The sequence below is a fragment of the Heterodontus francisci genome, chromosome 13, assembly GCF_036365525.1.
Source record: "Heterodontus francisci isolate sHetFra1 chromosome 13, sHetFra1.hap1, whole genome shotgun sequence".
In the NCBI taxonomy this organism is placed as follows: domain Eukaryota; kingdom Metazoa; phylum Chordata; class Chondrichthyes; order Heterodontiformes; family Heterodontidae; genus Heterodontus; species Heterodontus francisci.
The window spans coordinates 710,816-728,427 of record NC_090383.1 but is presented as its reverse complement, the minus strand read 5'-3'; the positions used below and the strand labels follow the sequence as shown (position 1 = coordinate 728,427).

Here is a 17,612-nt window from a genome sequence, read left to right as displayed (position 1 = left end):
TATTAATAGGGGCATAGAGTACAAGAGCAAGGAGGTTATGTTGAACTTGTATAAGACACTGGTTTGGCCTCAGCTGGAGTATTGTGTCCAGTTCTGGGCTCCGCGTTTTAGGAAAGCCGTGAGGGCACTGGAGAGAGTGCAGAAAAGATTCACAGGAATGGTTCCAGGGATGAGAAATTTCAGTTATGAAGTTGCATTGGACAAGTTAGGACTGTTTTCCTTGGAGAAGAGAAGGCTGAGAGCTGATTTGATAGAGGTATTCAAAATTATGAGGGGTCTGGACAGAATAGATAGAGAGAAACTGTTCCCATTCATGAAAGGATTGAGAACAGGAGGGCACAGATTTAAAGTATTAAGAGAAGCAAAAGTGACATGAGGAAAAAAAATTTCTCGCAGCAAGCGGTTAAGGTCTGGAATATGCTGCCTGAGAATGTGGTGGAGGCAGGTTCAATTGAAGCATTCAAAAGGGAATTAGACTGTTGTATGAAAAGGAAGAAGGTGCATGGTTATGCCGAGAAGGCAGGGAAATGGAACTGAGGGAATTGCTCTTTCAGAGAACCAGTGCCGACACGATGGGCTGAATGGCCTCCTGCGCTATAACGATTCTGTGATGTTATAAGATACTATATAAATGCAAGTTCTCTCCTCCTCAACAATGCGAACAGGTTTCCTGTGTCCAGAAGTTTTCTCCAGGTGTTTTACAATAAGGAGAAAGAAAATAAGGTGGACACTAAACATGGGGAGGGTTAGAGAGTTGGAAAGGTTGCAGTAAGGAACCGCAGCAATGGTTGGGGAGAAGGTTTGTTACAGTTGGGAGGGAGTTTGCAAGGTGGAGGGAACTGAGTCAAGATTTTTAGAGGACAAGGAGCATGGTGGCTGAATGTGACTGCTGATGGTAGAGTGGAAAGCTGCAGGGGTGAGGAGAAGCCCAGTGCAGACAGGAGACCACTAAAGAGAGGATGCTCTTTCCAAGCTCATTTTGTTCATGAAAGCCACCTCCTGCTCCTTTGACCCTATTGACCACCCAACTTCCCTTCCTGACTTCCATGTTTGTTGAAATTGTTAATGGTTATTTCTCTTCAGGTACTGTCCCCTCTCTGCCAAAAAAACCCCCTTGATCCCACAGTCCTTGCAAACTACCACCCCATCTTGGGCGGCACAGTGATGCGGTGGTTAGCACCGCCGCCTCACAGCTCCAGCGACCCGGGTTCAGTTCTGGGTACTGCCTGTGCGGAGTTTGCAAGTTTTCCCTGTGTCTGCGTGAGTTTCCGCCGGGTGCTCCCACAGCCAAAGACTTGCAGGTTGATAGGTAAATTGGCCATTGTAAATTGCCCCTAGTGTAGGTAGATGGTAGGAGGTTAATGTAGGATTAGTATAAATGGGTGGTTGTTGATCGGCACAGACTCGGTGGGCCGAAGGGCCTGTTTCAGTGCTGTATCTCGAAATAAATAGATCTCCAACCTCCCTTTCCTTTCCAAAGTCCTTGAACATGTTGTTGGCTCCCAAATCCATGTCTATCTTTTGTGGAACTCCATGTTTGAATTCTTCCAATCAGGTTTCCATGCCTGCTGCAGTACTGAAATGGCTTTTTATCAAGGTCACAAATGACATCTTATGTGACTGTGACAAAGGCAAACTACCCCTCCTCATTCTTCTTGACCTGTCTGCAGCCTTTGACATTGTTGACCACATGATCCTCCTCTAATGCCTTGCTGCTGTGGTCCAGCTGGGAGGGACTGCATTCACCTGGTTCCATTCTTATCTATCTAATAGTAGCCTGAGAATCACCTGCTATGGCTTCTCTTTCTGTTCCCTCACCATTACAAGGAGCTATCCTTGGTCCCCTCCTATTTCTCATCTACATGCTGTTCCTCAGCAATGATTTCCGCAAACACGTTGTCTTTTTCCGCATGTACGTTGATGACGCCTGGCTCTACCTCATGAACACTTTTCTCAACCCCTTCACTGTCTGTAAATCATCAGCTTGCTTGTTTGACATCCAGTACTGGATGATTAGAAATGTTCTTCAATTAAATAATGGGAAGAACCAAACTATTGCCTTTGTCCCTACCATGATTTATGACAAGCTCCTATTATTTCTTCCTTTATGCTTTGTACTACCGTGTGGTTGCTATTAGGGGGCCTGTACGCCATTCCCATGAACGACTTCTTGCCTTTATCATTTGTCATCTCTACCCAAACCGCTTCTACATCCTGTTTTCCTGAGTTTTGGTCATCCCTCTCTATTGCACTAATACCATCATTAGTTAATAGAGCCACCCCTCCACCTTTTCCGAGCTTCCTGTCCTTCCTAAAGGTCATATACTCTTCAATATTCAGGTCCCAATCTATGTCATCCTGCAGCCATGTCTCTGTAATGGCTATCAGATAGTACTTATTTATTTCTATTTGTGCGAACATTTCATCTGTTTTGTTTCGAATGCTACATGCATTCAGATACGTTTAGTTTTGTCCTTTTATTATTATTGTAACCTCTAGCCTTGACTGCTGATTTACTTTTAGATTTGTACACTCAATCCCTTCCTGTCACAGTCTATCATTTCCCATATTAATACCTTTCTCTCTCACCTTGTCTCTGCTCTTTGATTTACCACATCCTCCCAAATTTGATCCCTTGCCCCCACTATTTAGTTTAAAACCCTCTGTACTTCCCTAGTTATGCAGCTCATTGCATCACCAGCCCCAGCACAGTTCAGGTGTAGACTGTCACAACGGTACAGCCCCCACTTTGCCCAGTACTGGTGCCAGTGTCCCACGAACCAGAACCCACTTCTCACACACCAGTCTTTGAGCCAAGCATTTATTTCTCTAATCATATTTGCCCTATGCCAGTTTGCACGTGGCTCAGGTAATAATCCAGAGATTATTACCTTTGGGGTTCTGCATCTTAATTTGGTACCTAGCTCCTCATACTGACTATGCAGAACCTCTTTCCTTGTCCAGCCTATGTTGTTGGTACCTACATGGACCATGATGACTGGATCTTCCCTCTCCCACTGTAAGTTCCTCTCCAGCCCTGAGCAGATGTCCCAAACCCTGGCACCGGGCCTTCTGGACTCTTGTGTGGTAATAATTTCCTTGCAATTTTAACCTAAATGTACATTTCAAATTGTTGCAGCTGCATTTCAGGATTATTCACTGAACTTATCAGTTCCTTCAAGAAAAAATAATTTTTAGAATTCGATTTCATTATAAAATGTAATCAGTATATTTTATTCTTGAGTGTTGCAGATGTGGAGTAAAGTGTGAAAAATTTCTAAATCTAATACTATTTTGAAGGTCCATCTACATTATATGTTTTAGGGCATAGTTAGTGGTTTTATAAGCTTTGAACATTTTAAGACCTTAATTAAAATGTCCTGAGTTTTCCAACAAACTCGAATAGTCTGTGCCATTAGTTAAATGCAGAGTTTTCTGTTGCACTGTCATCTTGGGGTATGATGCTCTGTACTTACAGAAGGAATGATGCTTGTAATTCACAATAGATCTAGCCTTACTATTAGAGGTCACAGCATCTGCTATTTGTTTTTCAGTTACTCTGTGAAGATTAAATGCTCTAATAGTGGTTTGTCTTCTGCAAAATTTAATGTAAAGATGCAAGAGTACAGATAAATGTACAATGTACAGTATTTATGTATATATTGTGTATTACAATCAAAAATTTCCTTTGTTCATCACCCTTTTTGCCTCCATTACCACACGTGGGAGACTAAGCATTGAAATGCATCTTGCCCCAGCAAAGGCCTGTCCACTGCAGAGAGAAGGTACCATCACCGCTCGTCCCTCTGTCAACAGTATTTACTGTCAAAACTATTAAACCTAAATATGTATGGAAAGCAACAAACTGGCCTTCAATATAGAAAAACATCCCATGGTTCAAGGAGCACTGATACTGGACACCAGCCTGTAATTTCCTGGAATGTTTTGATGCAACTATGCCATAAGAGCAACGCTGTACTCATTTTGCAAAGAAATTTACATGTAACTGATTTACTCTAGTTTGACAACATAGCAATGCGCAAATTTCTGAGATTATTTGCACAGCTGCTGATTTGTATCTGCCAGGCCCTACTTGGCCCTTGCAAAAGACCAGAGAATGTCAATTTCCTGAATTTATGCTAATTCTGAATGGGCATAAATTTTTTGCCTAAAATGTTACGGGCAGCAAGACCATAAGGCACTATTTCTGGCATTTTACAGTTTTTTAAAAAGCATTTTTAAAGATTTCTCCTTACTGAGATCTGCACTGTAATTGATATATCTTTGAATTTTTTATGTTATCAGAATCTGACATTAAAAAGAAAAACCTCGACAGTTGCAGTTTCCTAAACTTGCAGTGTATAAATGATGGTTTGATGACTTTGAACTTTAATTTTCATGACATCAGTAAGATAAGAGAAGGTCGTATGTTCCATGTTTTCATTGGACCCTGATTGTTTATGCTGATTTCCTCTTGTTTTATGTCAGCTTTTATGTTTGGGTATGCGAAAGTGATGGCCAGGAAAGTTGCCATCAGCAAGATTGGCAAAAAAAGTGTGTATAAATTTTAGTGTTACATTATGGGAAATGTGATCCAAGAAATTCTGGGCCATTAAGCATGATTGGGCCACTGGAGAGAGATGACCAAAGGCAAGGTTGAGTAAGTAGGTTTTGAGAAGGCTTAAGTGTCTTCATATGATTGAAAAATTACTTTTCAAAGTTCACTGAGGGGGAACTAGTAAATAAGGCCAGTAAGACTAAGAGGAAGAACAGGCAGGGAGATGTTGCTGAGCACAGCGGGACTGGTGGTCGGAAGCAGATGAACTTAGAGCTTGGATTAGTACTTGGAACTATGATGTTGTTGCTATTACAGAGACTTGGTTGAGGCAAGGACAGGATTGGCAGCTAAATGTTCCAGGATTTAGAAGCTACAGGCGGGATAGAGGGGGATGTAAAAGGGGTGGGGGAGTTGCGTTACTGGTTAAGGAGAATATCACAGCTGTACTGCGGGAGGGCACCTCTGAGGGTTAATGCAGCGAGGCAATATGGGTAGAGCTCAGGAATAGGAAGGGTGCAGTCACGATGTTGGGGGTTTACTACAGGCCTCCCAACAGCCAGCGGGCGGTAGAGGAGCAGATATGTAGACAGATTTTGGAAAGATGTAAAAGCAACAGGGTTGTAGTGGTGGGTGATTTTAACTTCTCCTATATTGACTGGGACTCACTTGGTGCTAGGGGCTTGGATGGGGCAGAATTTGTAAGGAGCATCCAGGAGAGCTTCTTGAAACAGTATGTAGATAGTCGAACTAGGGAAGGGACCGTACTGGACCTGGTATTGGGGAATGAGTCTCAGTAGGGGAACATTTTGGGAACAGTGACCATAATTCCATAAGTTTTAAGGTACATGTGGATAAGGATAAGAATAGTCCTCGGGTGAAGGTGCTAAATTGGGGGAAGGCTAATTATAACAATATTAGGCAGGAACTGAAGAATTTAGATTGGGGGTGGCTGTTTGAGGGTAAATCAACATCTGACATGTGGGAGTCCTTCAAACGTCAGTTGATTAGAATCCAGGGCCGGCATGTTCCTGTGAGGAAGAAGGATAAGTTTGGCAAGTTTCGGGAACCTTGGATAACGAGGGATATTGTGAGCCTAGTCAAAAAGAAAAAGGAAGCATTCATATGGGCTGGAAGGCTGGGAACAGATGAAGCCCTTGAGGAATATAAAGAAAGTAGGAAGGAACTTAAGCAAGGAGTTAGGAGGGCTAAAAGGGGTCATGAAAAGTCATTGGCAAACAGGGTTAAGGAGAATCCCAAGGCTTTTCATGCGTATATAAAGAGCAAGGGGGTAGCCAAGGAAAGGGTTGGCCCACTCAAGGACAGAGGAGGGAATCTATGCGTGGAGCCAGAGGAAATGGGTGAGGTACTAAATGAGTACTTTGCATCAGTATTCACCAAAGAGAAGGACTTGGTGGATGATGAGTCCAGGGAAGGGAGTGTAAATAGTCTGGGTCATGTTGTTATCAAAAAGGAGGAGGTGTTGGGCATCTTGCAAAGCATTAAGGTAGATAATTCCCCAGGGCCTGATGGGATCTACCCCAGAATACTGATTGAGGCAAGGGAGGAAATTGCTGGGGCCTTGACAGAAATCTTTGTACCCTCATTGGCTACAGGTGAGGCCCCAGAGGACTGGAGAATAGCCAATGTTGTTCCTTTGTTTAAGAAGGGTGGCAAGGATAATCCAGGAAATTACGGGCCGGTGAGCCTTACGTTAGTGGTAGGGAAATTATTAGAGAGGATTCTTCGGGACAGGATTTACTCCAATTTGGAAACAAATGAACTTATTAGCGAGAGGCAGCATGGTTTTGTGAAGGGGAGGTCGTGTCTCACTAACTTGATGGAGTGTTTTGAGGAAGTGACGAAGATAATTGATGAAGGAAGGGCAGTGGATGTTGTCTACTTGGACTTCAGTCAAGCCTTTGACAAGGTCCCTCTGGCAGACTGGTACAAAAGGTGAAGTCACACGGGATCAGAGGTGAGCTGGCAAGATGGATACGGAACTGGCTCGGTCATAGAAGACAGAGGGTAGCAGTGGAAGGGTGCTTTTCTGAATGGAGGGCTGTGACTAGTGGTTTTCCACAGGGATCAGTGCTGGGACCTTTGCTGTTTTTAGTATATATAAATGATTTGGAGGAAAATGTAGCTGGTCTGATTAAGTTTGCGGACGACACAAAGGTAGGTGGAGCTGTGGATAGTGATGAGGATTGTCAGAGGATACAGCGGGATATAGATCGGTTGGAGACTTGGGCGGAGAAATGGGAGATGGAGTTTAATCCGGACAAATGTGAGGTAATACATTTTGGAAGATCTAATGCAGGTGGGAAGTATACAGTAAATGGCAGAACCCTTAGGAGTATTGACAGGCAGAGAGATCTGGGCGTACAGGTCCACAGGTCACTGAAAGTGGCAACGCAGGTGGATAAGGTAGTCAAGAAGGCGTACGGCATGCTTGCCTTCATCGGTCGAGGCATAGAGTATAAAAATTGGCAAGTCATTGCTGCAGCTGTACAGAACCTTAGTTAGGCCACACTTGGGATATTGCGTGCAATTCTGGTCGCCACACTACCAGAAGGATGTGGAGGCTTTGGAGAGGGTACAGAAGAGGTTCATCAGGATGTTGCCTGGTCTGGAGGGTATTAGCTATGAGGAGAAGTTGGATAAACTCTGATTGTTTTCACTGGAACGATGGAGATGGAGGGGCGATATGATAGAGGTTTACAAAGTTATGAGTGGCATGGACAGAGTGGTTAGTCAGAAGCTTTTTCCCAGGGTGGAAGAGTCAGTTACTATGGGACATAGGTTTAAGGTGCGAGGGGCGAAATTTAGAGGGGATGTGCGAGGCAAGTTCTTTACACAGAGGGTGGTGAGTGCCTGGAACTTGCTGCCGGGGGAGGTGGTGGAAGCAGATACGATAGCGACGTTTAAGAGGCAGCTTGACAAATACATGAATAGGATGGGAATAGAGGGATATGGACCCCGGAAGTGCAGAAGGTTTTAGTTTAGGCAGGCATCAAGATCGGCGCAGGCTTGGAGAGCCGAATGGCCTGTTCCTGTGCTGTTTTGTTGTTCTTTATTTGTTTGTTCACTGTCAAGAGTCATGTTCACGTGAATAACGATTGCTTCAACATGGTACTGGAGAGTGGTGGAACTTTCTCCAGCTAGCCTTCAGGAGAGGGAATAATCGAGGGGGAAAATATAATTTTGGTTAGTCGTGTTCAAAAGCCGCACATATATGTTCGAGTGCCCTCTGCCCCTGCCTCAGCCTCCCATCCACCACATTGGGTGAAGTGACAGTGGATACCCTAATCAGCAAACCATAGAATGCTTGACCTGTCCTGGTTGAAGTGCACATTTATTTTGATGATTATCAGGACCATTACTTTTCTCATTCTCTTCAATGCAGAAAGATGCAGATGCCATGGAGGAATGGATGGATCGTGCAGAGACCTTCTTGTCCAAGGAGACCATCGCATTAGGCAAACAAGTGAGGCTCCAGCAGCAGGTGGAACAGTGCATGGTAAGAACAGATCTGGCGCTGGAAAAGAACTTTTCAGAATAAAAAATAGATGTGGAAACAGGCCATTCGGCCCAACCACTCCCTGTTAGTGTTTACCTTTCATGGGAGTATATAGACTCAAGCAGTCCATGTCGGTGTTTACCCTCCATGCAAGTATATAGTCCCAGGCCTGTTCCCAGATCCCTTCAAACTCTCTTCCTTGCTCCACCTACCCGATCTAAATTTAAATGTTGACGCAGTTTGTTACTCAACCACTAACCCTAGGAGTGAATTTCACAGCCGCACAACACTCTGTGAAGAAGTTTCTCCTGCACTCTGTTCTAAATCTCTTACATTTAAACTTGTATCTCTGGCTCCTTGTTCTTGACCCCTCAATTACTGGAAGCAGACTGCTTCTGTCTATTCTGTCCTATCCTTACATAATTTTAAAATTTCTATAATATTGCCCTATAATCCATGTTGATAAAGGCCCAATTTTTGAAATCTTTCTTTGTATTTCTATTTCCTGATGCCAAGTAGCATCCCAGTGAACCTGTGTTCTGCCCTATCTAAAGCCACAATATCCTTCCTATACTCTGGTGTTCAATACTGTGCACAAATCTTCTATTTGGTCCCTTGTTAAAGGTTTTCCAAAAGTCCATACACCAAATCTGCTTCATTTTCTCCATCTACCATCTCTATTACCTCCCCAATGAATTTTGAGTTTTGTCAACCATGATCATCTCTTTTGAAATCCCTGCTGGCTACTTCTATTTTCTCTTTGTTTAGATATGTAGTAGTTTCATCCTTAATTAAAAACTTAAAAAAAAACTGCAGATGTTAAGTTAGCTGACCTATAATTACTTGGATTAGCTGCATCCCCTTTTTAAAAATGGGACTACATTGGCCACTCTCCAGTTCTCTGGCACTTTGCCTCAGTATTTACTAATAACTCCTTCAGGATACTAGGATGTATCTCATCAGGCTGGGCACTTTGTCTTTTCTTAGCTTAATTGCATTCTCTAAAATGTTCCTTTTATTCATCAGACTATTACTCATCCCCCTCTCAACTGCTTAAGGATTCACTGCCTCTCAGGTATCCTGTTCTTCAGTAAAGATTATTAATTCAAAGTACTTATTAATTCATCTTTGACAAATTGACAGTGGTCTGCTCTCACGGGACCCATATTGCTGTTAAGAATTTTCTTTTTACGGACACACTTGGTCCTCATCGACCCTTCTCTTTAATTTTAATTGATTTTTAACCTCGTTTATTCAGGGCATCCTGACACTCCCAGTAGTTTCTTCTTTAAATGTACCATTGAAATCTCTTTATTTAAAAAAAAAAGACCATGTTGCTCCACAGTCTGCCAATTTCTCCCTCCACCTCAGCTAGCTGGCTTGCTCACCTTTCTGAAGTGTATTCTAATCCAATTTGATCTTCTAGTTCTTGCATTCTCATTTTTTCAACTTGGACGTCAAAGCTTATGTTGTGGTCACTGGTCCCAAGATGCTCACCAACACACCCACATTTAGCACATCTACCTAACCTATTTTCTTTCTTATAACCAGATCCAGCAGAACAAAGAACAGTACAGCACAGGAACAGGCCATTCTGCCCTCCAAGCCTGCGCCGATCTTGATGCCTGTCTAAACTAAAACCTTCTGCACTTCCGGGGTCCATATCCCTCTATTCCCATCCTATTCATGTATATTTGTCTAGATGTCTCTTAAATGTCGCTATCATACCTGCTTCCACCACCACCTCCAGCAGCACGTTCCAGGCACTCACCACCCTCTGTGTAAAGAACTTGCCTTGCACATCCCCTCTAAACTTTGCCCCTCTCACCGTAAACCTATGTCCCCTAGTAACTGACTCTTCCACCCTGGGAAAAAGCTTCTGACTGTCCACTCTGTCCATGCCACTCATAACTTTGTAAACCTCTATCATATCACCCCTCCACCTCTGTCGTTCCAGTGAAAACAATCTGAGTTTATCCAACCTTTTCTCATAGCTAATGCCTTCCAGACCAGGCAACATCCTGATGAACCTCTTCTGTACCCTCTCCAAAGCCTCCACATCCTTCTGGTAGTGTGGCGACCAGAATTGCACGCAATATTCCAAGTGTGGCCTAACTAAGGTTCTGTACAGTGCAGCATGACTTGCCAATTTTTATACTCTATGCCCTGACCGATGAAGGCAAGCATGCCGTACGCCTTCTTGACTACCTTATCCACATGCGTTGCCACTTTCAGTGACCTGTGGACCTGTACGCCCAGATCTCTCTGCCTGTCAATACTCCTAAGGGTTCTGCCATTTACTGTATACTTCCCACCTGCATTAGATCTTCCAAAATGCATTACATCACATTTGTCCGGATTAAACTCCATCTGCCATTTCTCCGCCCAAGTCTCCAACCGATCTGTATCCTGCTGTATCCTCTGACACTCCTCATCACTATCCGCAACTCCACCAACCTTTGTGTCGTCCGCAAACTTACTAATCAGACCAGCTACATTTTCCTCCAAATCATTTATATATACTACAAACAGCAAAGGTCCCAGCGCTGATCCCTGTGGAACACCAGTAGTCACAGCCCTCCATTCAGAAAAGCACCCTTCCACTGCTACCCTCTGTCTTCTATGACCGAGCCAGTTCCGTATCCATCTTGCCAGCTCACCTCTGATCCCGTGTGACTTCACCTTTTGTACCAGTCTGCCATGAGGGACCTTTGTAGGTCAACTAATGGACCGCTCAAAGAAGAGGTCCCCTGCTTAGTTTAGGAATTTCGTTCCCGTTTTTCCATTTACTCCCTCTCTGTCCTGATCAGTAAGTGGATAATTAAAGTCTTCCAAAACAGCAATGTAGTTATTCCTACTCACCTCTCTAATATGCAGATATCCTCTTTTCCTCTTTCATTTCCTTCCTGTATTTTAGGGGTCTGTAACATACACCATGCCAGCGATCGCCAGAGCTGGCGGGCAGCCATAAAGGCGGGGCTAAAATGTGGCGAGACGAAGAGACTTAGCAGTTGGCAGGAAAAAAGACAGAAGCGCAAGGGGAGAGCCAACTGTGTAACAGCCCCGACAACCAATCTTTTCTGCAGCACCTGTGGAAGAGTCTGTCACTCTAGAGTTGGCCTTTATAGCCACTCCAGGTGCTGCTCCACAAACCACTGACCACCTCCAGGTGCTTACCCATTGTCTCTCGAGACAAGGAGGCCAAAGAAGAAGAGAAGAATATACACCATCAAATAATTTTTTTAAATCTTTGAGTTCCAACCATATTGCCTCTGGACCCATTCTTTGTCTACGTCAACCCTCTTTATAACTTTTATTCCCTCATGCCAACATTACCACTCCACCTCTTTTGTTTGTGCAACCCATAAGAAGTCAGGTCCTGATCCCTTCAAGCCTAGAAATTTCTCCTTCATCTAGAGACATTTCAATGTACGATATCCTTAAGTAGAATTGTGTGTACAGGTTGATCAGATAGTGCATTTTGAGAGAGAAAGGGCAGTCTCAGGAATGTATGAGCATTGTAGAGATTAGTGCTTTAGATCAAATTATTCGTGGCATCACTGTGTGTGACTGAGTGAATAATAATTTCACACTTTGGCATCCAACCATTCCATTATTTCTAAAAACGCTGAATTACTGAGATCATTTTAAAAAACTTGCAGCTTTTAAAGATTGTTTAATCTTGACTGTAATCTATTCTTCCAGTCTCAACAAGCTGTTCTTTAATTTGTAGAGATCAGGTTGTCCTGTTGGTATATTGTTTGCCAAACTTCCTGCAGCTATGTCACAAAGCAGCATGAAGAGTTGTCGTACTATAGGTATAATAGCCTTTTTATAGACATCCCTATTTACTCTGTGAGGAAAGTGTCTTTTTTAATTCATTTGTGGGATGTGGGCATCGCCGGCTAGGCCAACATTTATTGCCCATCCCTAATTGCCCATGCAAAGTGGTGGTGAGCTGCCTTGTTGAACCGCTGCGGTCCTTGGGGTGTAGGTACACCAACAGTGCTGTTAGCAAGGGAGATCCAAGATTTTGACCCAGTGGCAGTGAAGGAACGGTGATATAGTTCCAAGTCAGATGGTGTGTGGCTTGGAGGGGAGCTTGCAGGTGGTGGTGTTTCCATGCATCTGCTGCCCTTGTCCTTCTAGGTGGTAGAGGGTCGCAGGTTTGGAAGGTGCTGTCGAAGGAACCTTGGTGAGTTGCTGCAGTGCATCTTGTAGATGGTATACACTGCTGCCACTGTGCATCGGTGGTGAAGGGAGTGAATGTTGAAGATGGTGGTCGGGGTGCCAATCAAGGGGGCTACTTTGGCCTGGATGATGTCAAGCTTCTTGAGTGTTGTTGGAGCTCCACCCATCCAGGCAAGTGGAGAGTATTCCATCACACTCCTGATTAGTGCCTTGTAAGATGGTGGCCAGGCATTGGGGAGACAGGAGGTGAGTTACTTGCCACAGAATTCGCAGCCTCTGACCTGCCCTTGTAGCCACAGCATTTATGTGGCTGGTCTAGTTCAGCTTCTGGTCAGTGGTGACCCCCAGGGGGATTCAGCAATGGTAATGCCATTGAACGTCATGGGGAGATGTTAGACTGTCTCTTGTTTGAGATGGTCATTGCCTGGCATTTGTGTGACATGAATGTTACTTGCCGCTTATCCCAAGCTTGGATATTGTTCAGGCCTTGCTGCATATGGACACAGGCTGCTTCAGTATCTGAGGAGTTGCGAATGGTGCTGAACATGGTGCAATCATCAACGAACATTCCCACTTCTGACCTTATGATGAGGGAAGGTCATTGATGAAACAGCTGAAGATGGTTGGGCCTAGGACACTGTCCTGAGTAACTGCTGTAGTGATGTCCTGGGACAGAGATAATTGACCTCCAACAATCACAGCCGTCTTCCTTTGTGCTAGGTATGACACCAACCAGCAGTGAGTCTTCCCCCGATTCCCATTGACTCCAGTTTTGCTAGAGCTCCTTGATGCCATACCCGGTCAAATGCTGTTGTATTACTTAGTTCATTTTGATATTGATGATTTCCGTCTCTATATCTGCAGTTATTTATGAATGAAATACAGAATATCCGGTCAAATTTGTCATCAATGAATGAGATTCAGGAGTCACTGAAAAAACAGCTAGTGCCAGCCATCTCCAACTCTGTGGCATTTCGCATCGTTGATTGCCGCACGCGATGGGAAAGTTTGAGCAACCAGGTATGCAGTACAGTTCCATGATTTGTTAATTTATGGTTCTCCAATGTCTCTGAAGGTGTGGATTATGATTAAAACTTTGGACCAGAACAAGAAACCGTGAAAGAGGTGGAGATCTGTTTGGGGTTTGAATCTGTGAGAATGTACTAATTGGAAAAGTAGACTGTCTACCTAAGAGTGAGCTAGTCTAACCTATGAGAGCGAACCCTTTTCTATTTGTATTTTATATAATCTAGTCATATGCTTCTTCCTCTCCAATGTTTCTCCTCTCCTCCACTGTGCTACATGTACTGACTTCTGCTGTGAAATGGCTCACTCAGTAATAGCAACCCACACACCTTGGGCAAAGCTCTTTCTGGAGTAGGGCATGGCTCAGAGGGTAGCACTCTCACCTCCGAGGCTGAAGGTTGTGGATTCAAGCCCCACCCCAGAGATCTGAATACAGAATAGTATCTCATCCACTGTGCCACCTGGGATTGTCCACGTTTTAAGGGGTAATACACCTGGTATGATGGCATGAGGGTCTCGATGTTGTGTAAAGTTCAGGTGATACAGTGAAGGTTCATTAGATTATTTCCTGGGATAAGAGGGTTGTCCTATGATGAGAGGCTGTGTAAATTGGTTCTGTACTGTCTGGAGCTTAGAAGAATGAGAGGTGATCTCATTGAAACCTGCATGATTCTGAAGGGGCTTGACAGGATAGACACTGAGAATGTTCTTAAAAAAAAAAAAAAGTTGTTTCCCCTGGCTGGGGACTCTAGAACGAGGAGGCACAGTCTCAGGGTAAGGGGACGATTATTTAGGACTGAGATGAGGAGAAATTTCTTTTCTCAAAGGGTTGAGAATTTTTGGAATTCTTTACCTCAGAGGGTTGTGAATACTCCATTGTTGAATGTGTTTAAGGCTGAGATAGACAGATTTTTGGTCTCTCTGAATCAAGGGATATGAGGAGCAGGCGGGAAAGTGGAGTTGGGCTGAGGATCAGCTATGATAGGATTGAATGGTCGAACAAGCTTGAGAGACCGTATGGTCTACTCTTGCTTCTGTTTCTTATCATCTTATGTGTGCTGTGGGAACCTGTCCTACATTTTTCTAATTATATTTCGGTGATTATGTTTTGAACTTTTCAGGCATTTTACTGTTAGCTAGGAATCTCAAAACCTTCCCTGAATAAAGTGTATAACTATTGATTTGTACTTTCTGGGTTAGGCGACAGTTTCCAGAATTTTTCCCAAGCTCTTGATTAATGCACCTATTGTACATCAATTTTTCTTGCTTAACATGACTTTGATGATGCAGAGTTGGAGTGCACTATCTGTCCGATCCTTAGAGTTACAGACTACTGTATCTAATCACAAGGAAAATCAGTCTTTTCTTATTTCTATTTTTGCAGATTGTGTCTCAGCAGACCAGATTGTCCGAGGGTCATGAGAAGACATTGAACTTAAGGAAAGATCTTGTGGAGATGCGTGAGTGGACCACCCAGGCGGAAGAGGAATATTTAGAGAGGGACTTCGAATATAAGTCACCCGGGGAATTAGAGACTGCATTAGAGGAGATGAAGGTAAGATGTAATGTTAAAGCAAAATACTGCGGATGCTGGAAATCTGAAATAAAAACAAGTGCTGGAAATACACAGCAGGTCTGGCAGCATTTGTAGAGAGAGAAACAGTTAACATTTCAGTTCTGTGACCTTTCATCAGAACTGTTCTACTAAGATACAATGTGTTGTCCACAAAAATGACGAGGTGTGAGCAAAAGAATTCCTGTTGGAAATTTCTACTTTTGTAATTATTTAAGATCAGATTTGCTTTAAATGAAATCCAGAGCATAACAGAAATAAGGTCATAGGTTCAGTCTCGGGGCCTGTGTAGTTAGCAAATGTTGGGCAGGGCTGCAGTACAAGAGCTGGTCCAGTGTTCCTAGATTAATGCCCCTGAGCCAGATGATTGAATTCGGGAAAGTGTACATTTATGGACATTTTGAGGGCAGGATTTTTCTCCACAGTTGAATGGGTTGTGCTTTATCAGGCTTATTTGAAGAATGGCCACTTCTGTGACTATTATTGGCAACTGGTGCCTGTGAGATGGTACTCACTGTTGAAGCTAGCAGGAGAAAAAGGAAGTAAATTGGAAAAGGTGGGGTTGGTGTAACAGTGGAAAGGATTATCTAATTGCTAAATGACTTGGTGGGTGACAGTGGTCTAAAATAAATGTCTTTGCAACTCTGGAATCTGGGTTAAAATCCAGCCTAGCCTAATAGGATGAAGTTCTCCTGTCAACTGGCCAAAAGGGTCTTAAATGAGATTTTGTGCAATCTGAATTCAGTCTCTGCCAGCTGCTGGTCTGAATCACATAGCTGGTCAAATTATGGATCTCGTGCAGAGAGGTCACAAGGATGGCTGGTGTGAGCAATTGAAACACAAGGCATTACTGTAATGGGTAGTTCTCCGAGTTTAGTGTTAAGGCACATTGGGACAATGTAGAGGGAATTTTACTCTATCCAGATATGTAGAACTTGACACTGACACGGGGGTCTGAAATGGGGAATTGTTGCACCCCACCACTGACTTTGTGTTCAGCAATAAAAGATAAAACAAGGACTCTGGATAGTGTGGTGGGGAGTACTTTGGGGCACTAGTATGTGTCATCGCAGAATGGTGGGCCAACTGTGTGATCCTTTACTTGATCTTTGGTGCCAACTGGGAGGGCAGAGGAGTTGGAGAGAAAGTACTGTAGATAATTGGGCCTTCCTTTCCATCATTTCCTAATGACTCACGAGCATTTGGAAGCATGTAATTTGCTGTAGCCAGAGAAGTTGTTGGCCCAGGGGAATTATATGGGGGTAAGGAGGACGAGAAAATAGAGGCTAACATCGCTGCCACTTCCATTTCATCTCCAAGTACTCCCATAAATAACTGCTTTGACCTCTCTGAGATGTCTGTCCACACATATTTTATGCAGAATGTTACTGTATGTAAAGAGCTGAAAATGATTTGTCTACTGGGTTTTACCTGTTCAACTTTTCTTTAACATTTTTGTGCTCATCAAGGTGAGGGATATTAATGCTGGGGATTGGAACTCTTCCCATTTCAGTTAGCATCAAGCACTCTCAGGCCAGATACTGCACAGCCCACCACAGGTTACAACTCTCCCTATTCTGCTGCAACAATATGTTTGAGCCGTAGCATGAGACTATTTCAGTGTGACCTGTGTTCCATTTCCCACAACAGCTGGCCTATTGTCTTCGTGAGAATGTCTACGAGTGCCAAATTGGGGACAGTTTTGTTCTGTAAGTTGTTAATTCAGACATTGGCTGGTAGTATTACTTAAGCCATTTCCACAGGTACCAACCCATGTAAGTAGGAACTGACCAGAATTGGCTTGCTCTTATTTTAAAGCAAGATTTTTTTCCCCTGCAGCGGGCAAAAGAGGAGGTGCTTCAGAAAGAAGTGAAAGTGAAGATTCTGAAAGATCACATAAACACAGTTCTTAAGAAAGTGCCACCCAGTGATCAGGAACTGATGTCCAGGGATCTTCACACTGTGTTGGACAATTACAAGAGGCTTTGTGATCGGATTGAACGAAAGTACCTGACTTTAAAGGTAAGGAACAGTGATTGTGCTTTCATTAAACAAAAGAAGGGGTGTTCTAGTGATGCCATGTGTTAGTACAGTTTGATAGGATGCAAGTAATTTTCTGTTCTTGATGGATGTGGAGGGGCCTAGGGAAGGCAGGTATGGAAAATTGGAGGGAGAGTCAGCTTGAGCTGCATGTGCATCCTCTTGGATCAAGTGGCATTAGTGAAGGGTTGGAGCAGGTTATCTCCTGTCAACTGACATTAGTGAAGGATTAGAGTGGTTTAACTCGTGCTGCGTGACATTAATGAGGGGTTGGAGCAAAGACTCTGAAGAGGGGAGAACACAAAATATATTCTTCAAAATGAGAGGAAGGAGGAGACTGTGCTAATGTAGTGTTTTAAAGCTGCTTCCCAAAGCCAGAACTTGCACAGCTGTTGGTTACTGAATGTAAACCTCCTCACTAAACCTTGTGTCCAGAAAGATCTGAATGACAAAATATACCACACTTGACTTCCTCACTGAATTAGTGCATTCAGCACAGACTTTGGGGTTGCCCCTGCAGTGCAAGAGCAGCACTTCCCAACCAGTTAGCACTGGCACCAATGGAAAAAGTAGCTTCAAAGGGGCAGGAAACTCTGCTGCTGAAGTCGTTTTCTTCATTCTATTTCTAGATTTAGTTTTCCATTTGTTTGGCTTTTTGTATTTCCCCACAGATAAATGATGTGTAAACTGTCTTCTAGAGATCATTC

General features: G+C 43.6%; 1 protein-coding gene across 7 annotated transcripts in view; it reads left to right on the top strand.

The window, feature by feature from the left end:
• The window catches only part of LOC137376165 (utrophin-like), a 904,611-nt gene that overhangs the window by 244,373 nt on the left and 642,626 nt on the right, over nucleotides 1-17,612 (top strand). For all 7 annotated transcript variants that reach the window (XM_068044198.1, XM_068044197.1, XM_068044199.1 and 4 more), the window contains 4 exons: nucleotides 7,962-8,075; nucleotides 13,131-13,286; nucleotides 14,677-14,847; nucleotides 16,705-16,887. In XM_068044198.1, the coding sequence (XP_067900299.1) occupies nucleotides 7,962-8,075; nucleotides 13,131-13,286; nucleotides 14,677-14,847; nucleotides 16,705-16,887 (624 nt within the window). The remainder of the gene's footprint in view (nucleotides 1-7,961; nucleotides 8,076-13,130; nucleotides 13,287-14,676; nucleotides 14,848-16,704; nucleotides 16,888-17,612) is intronic.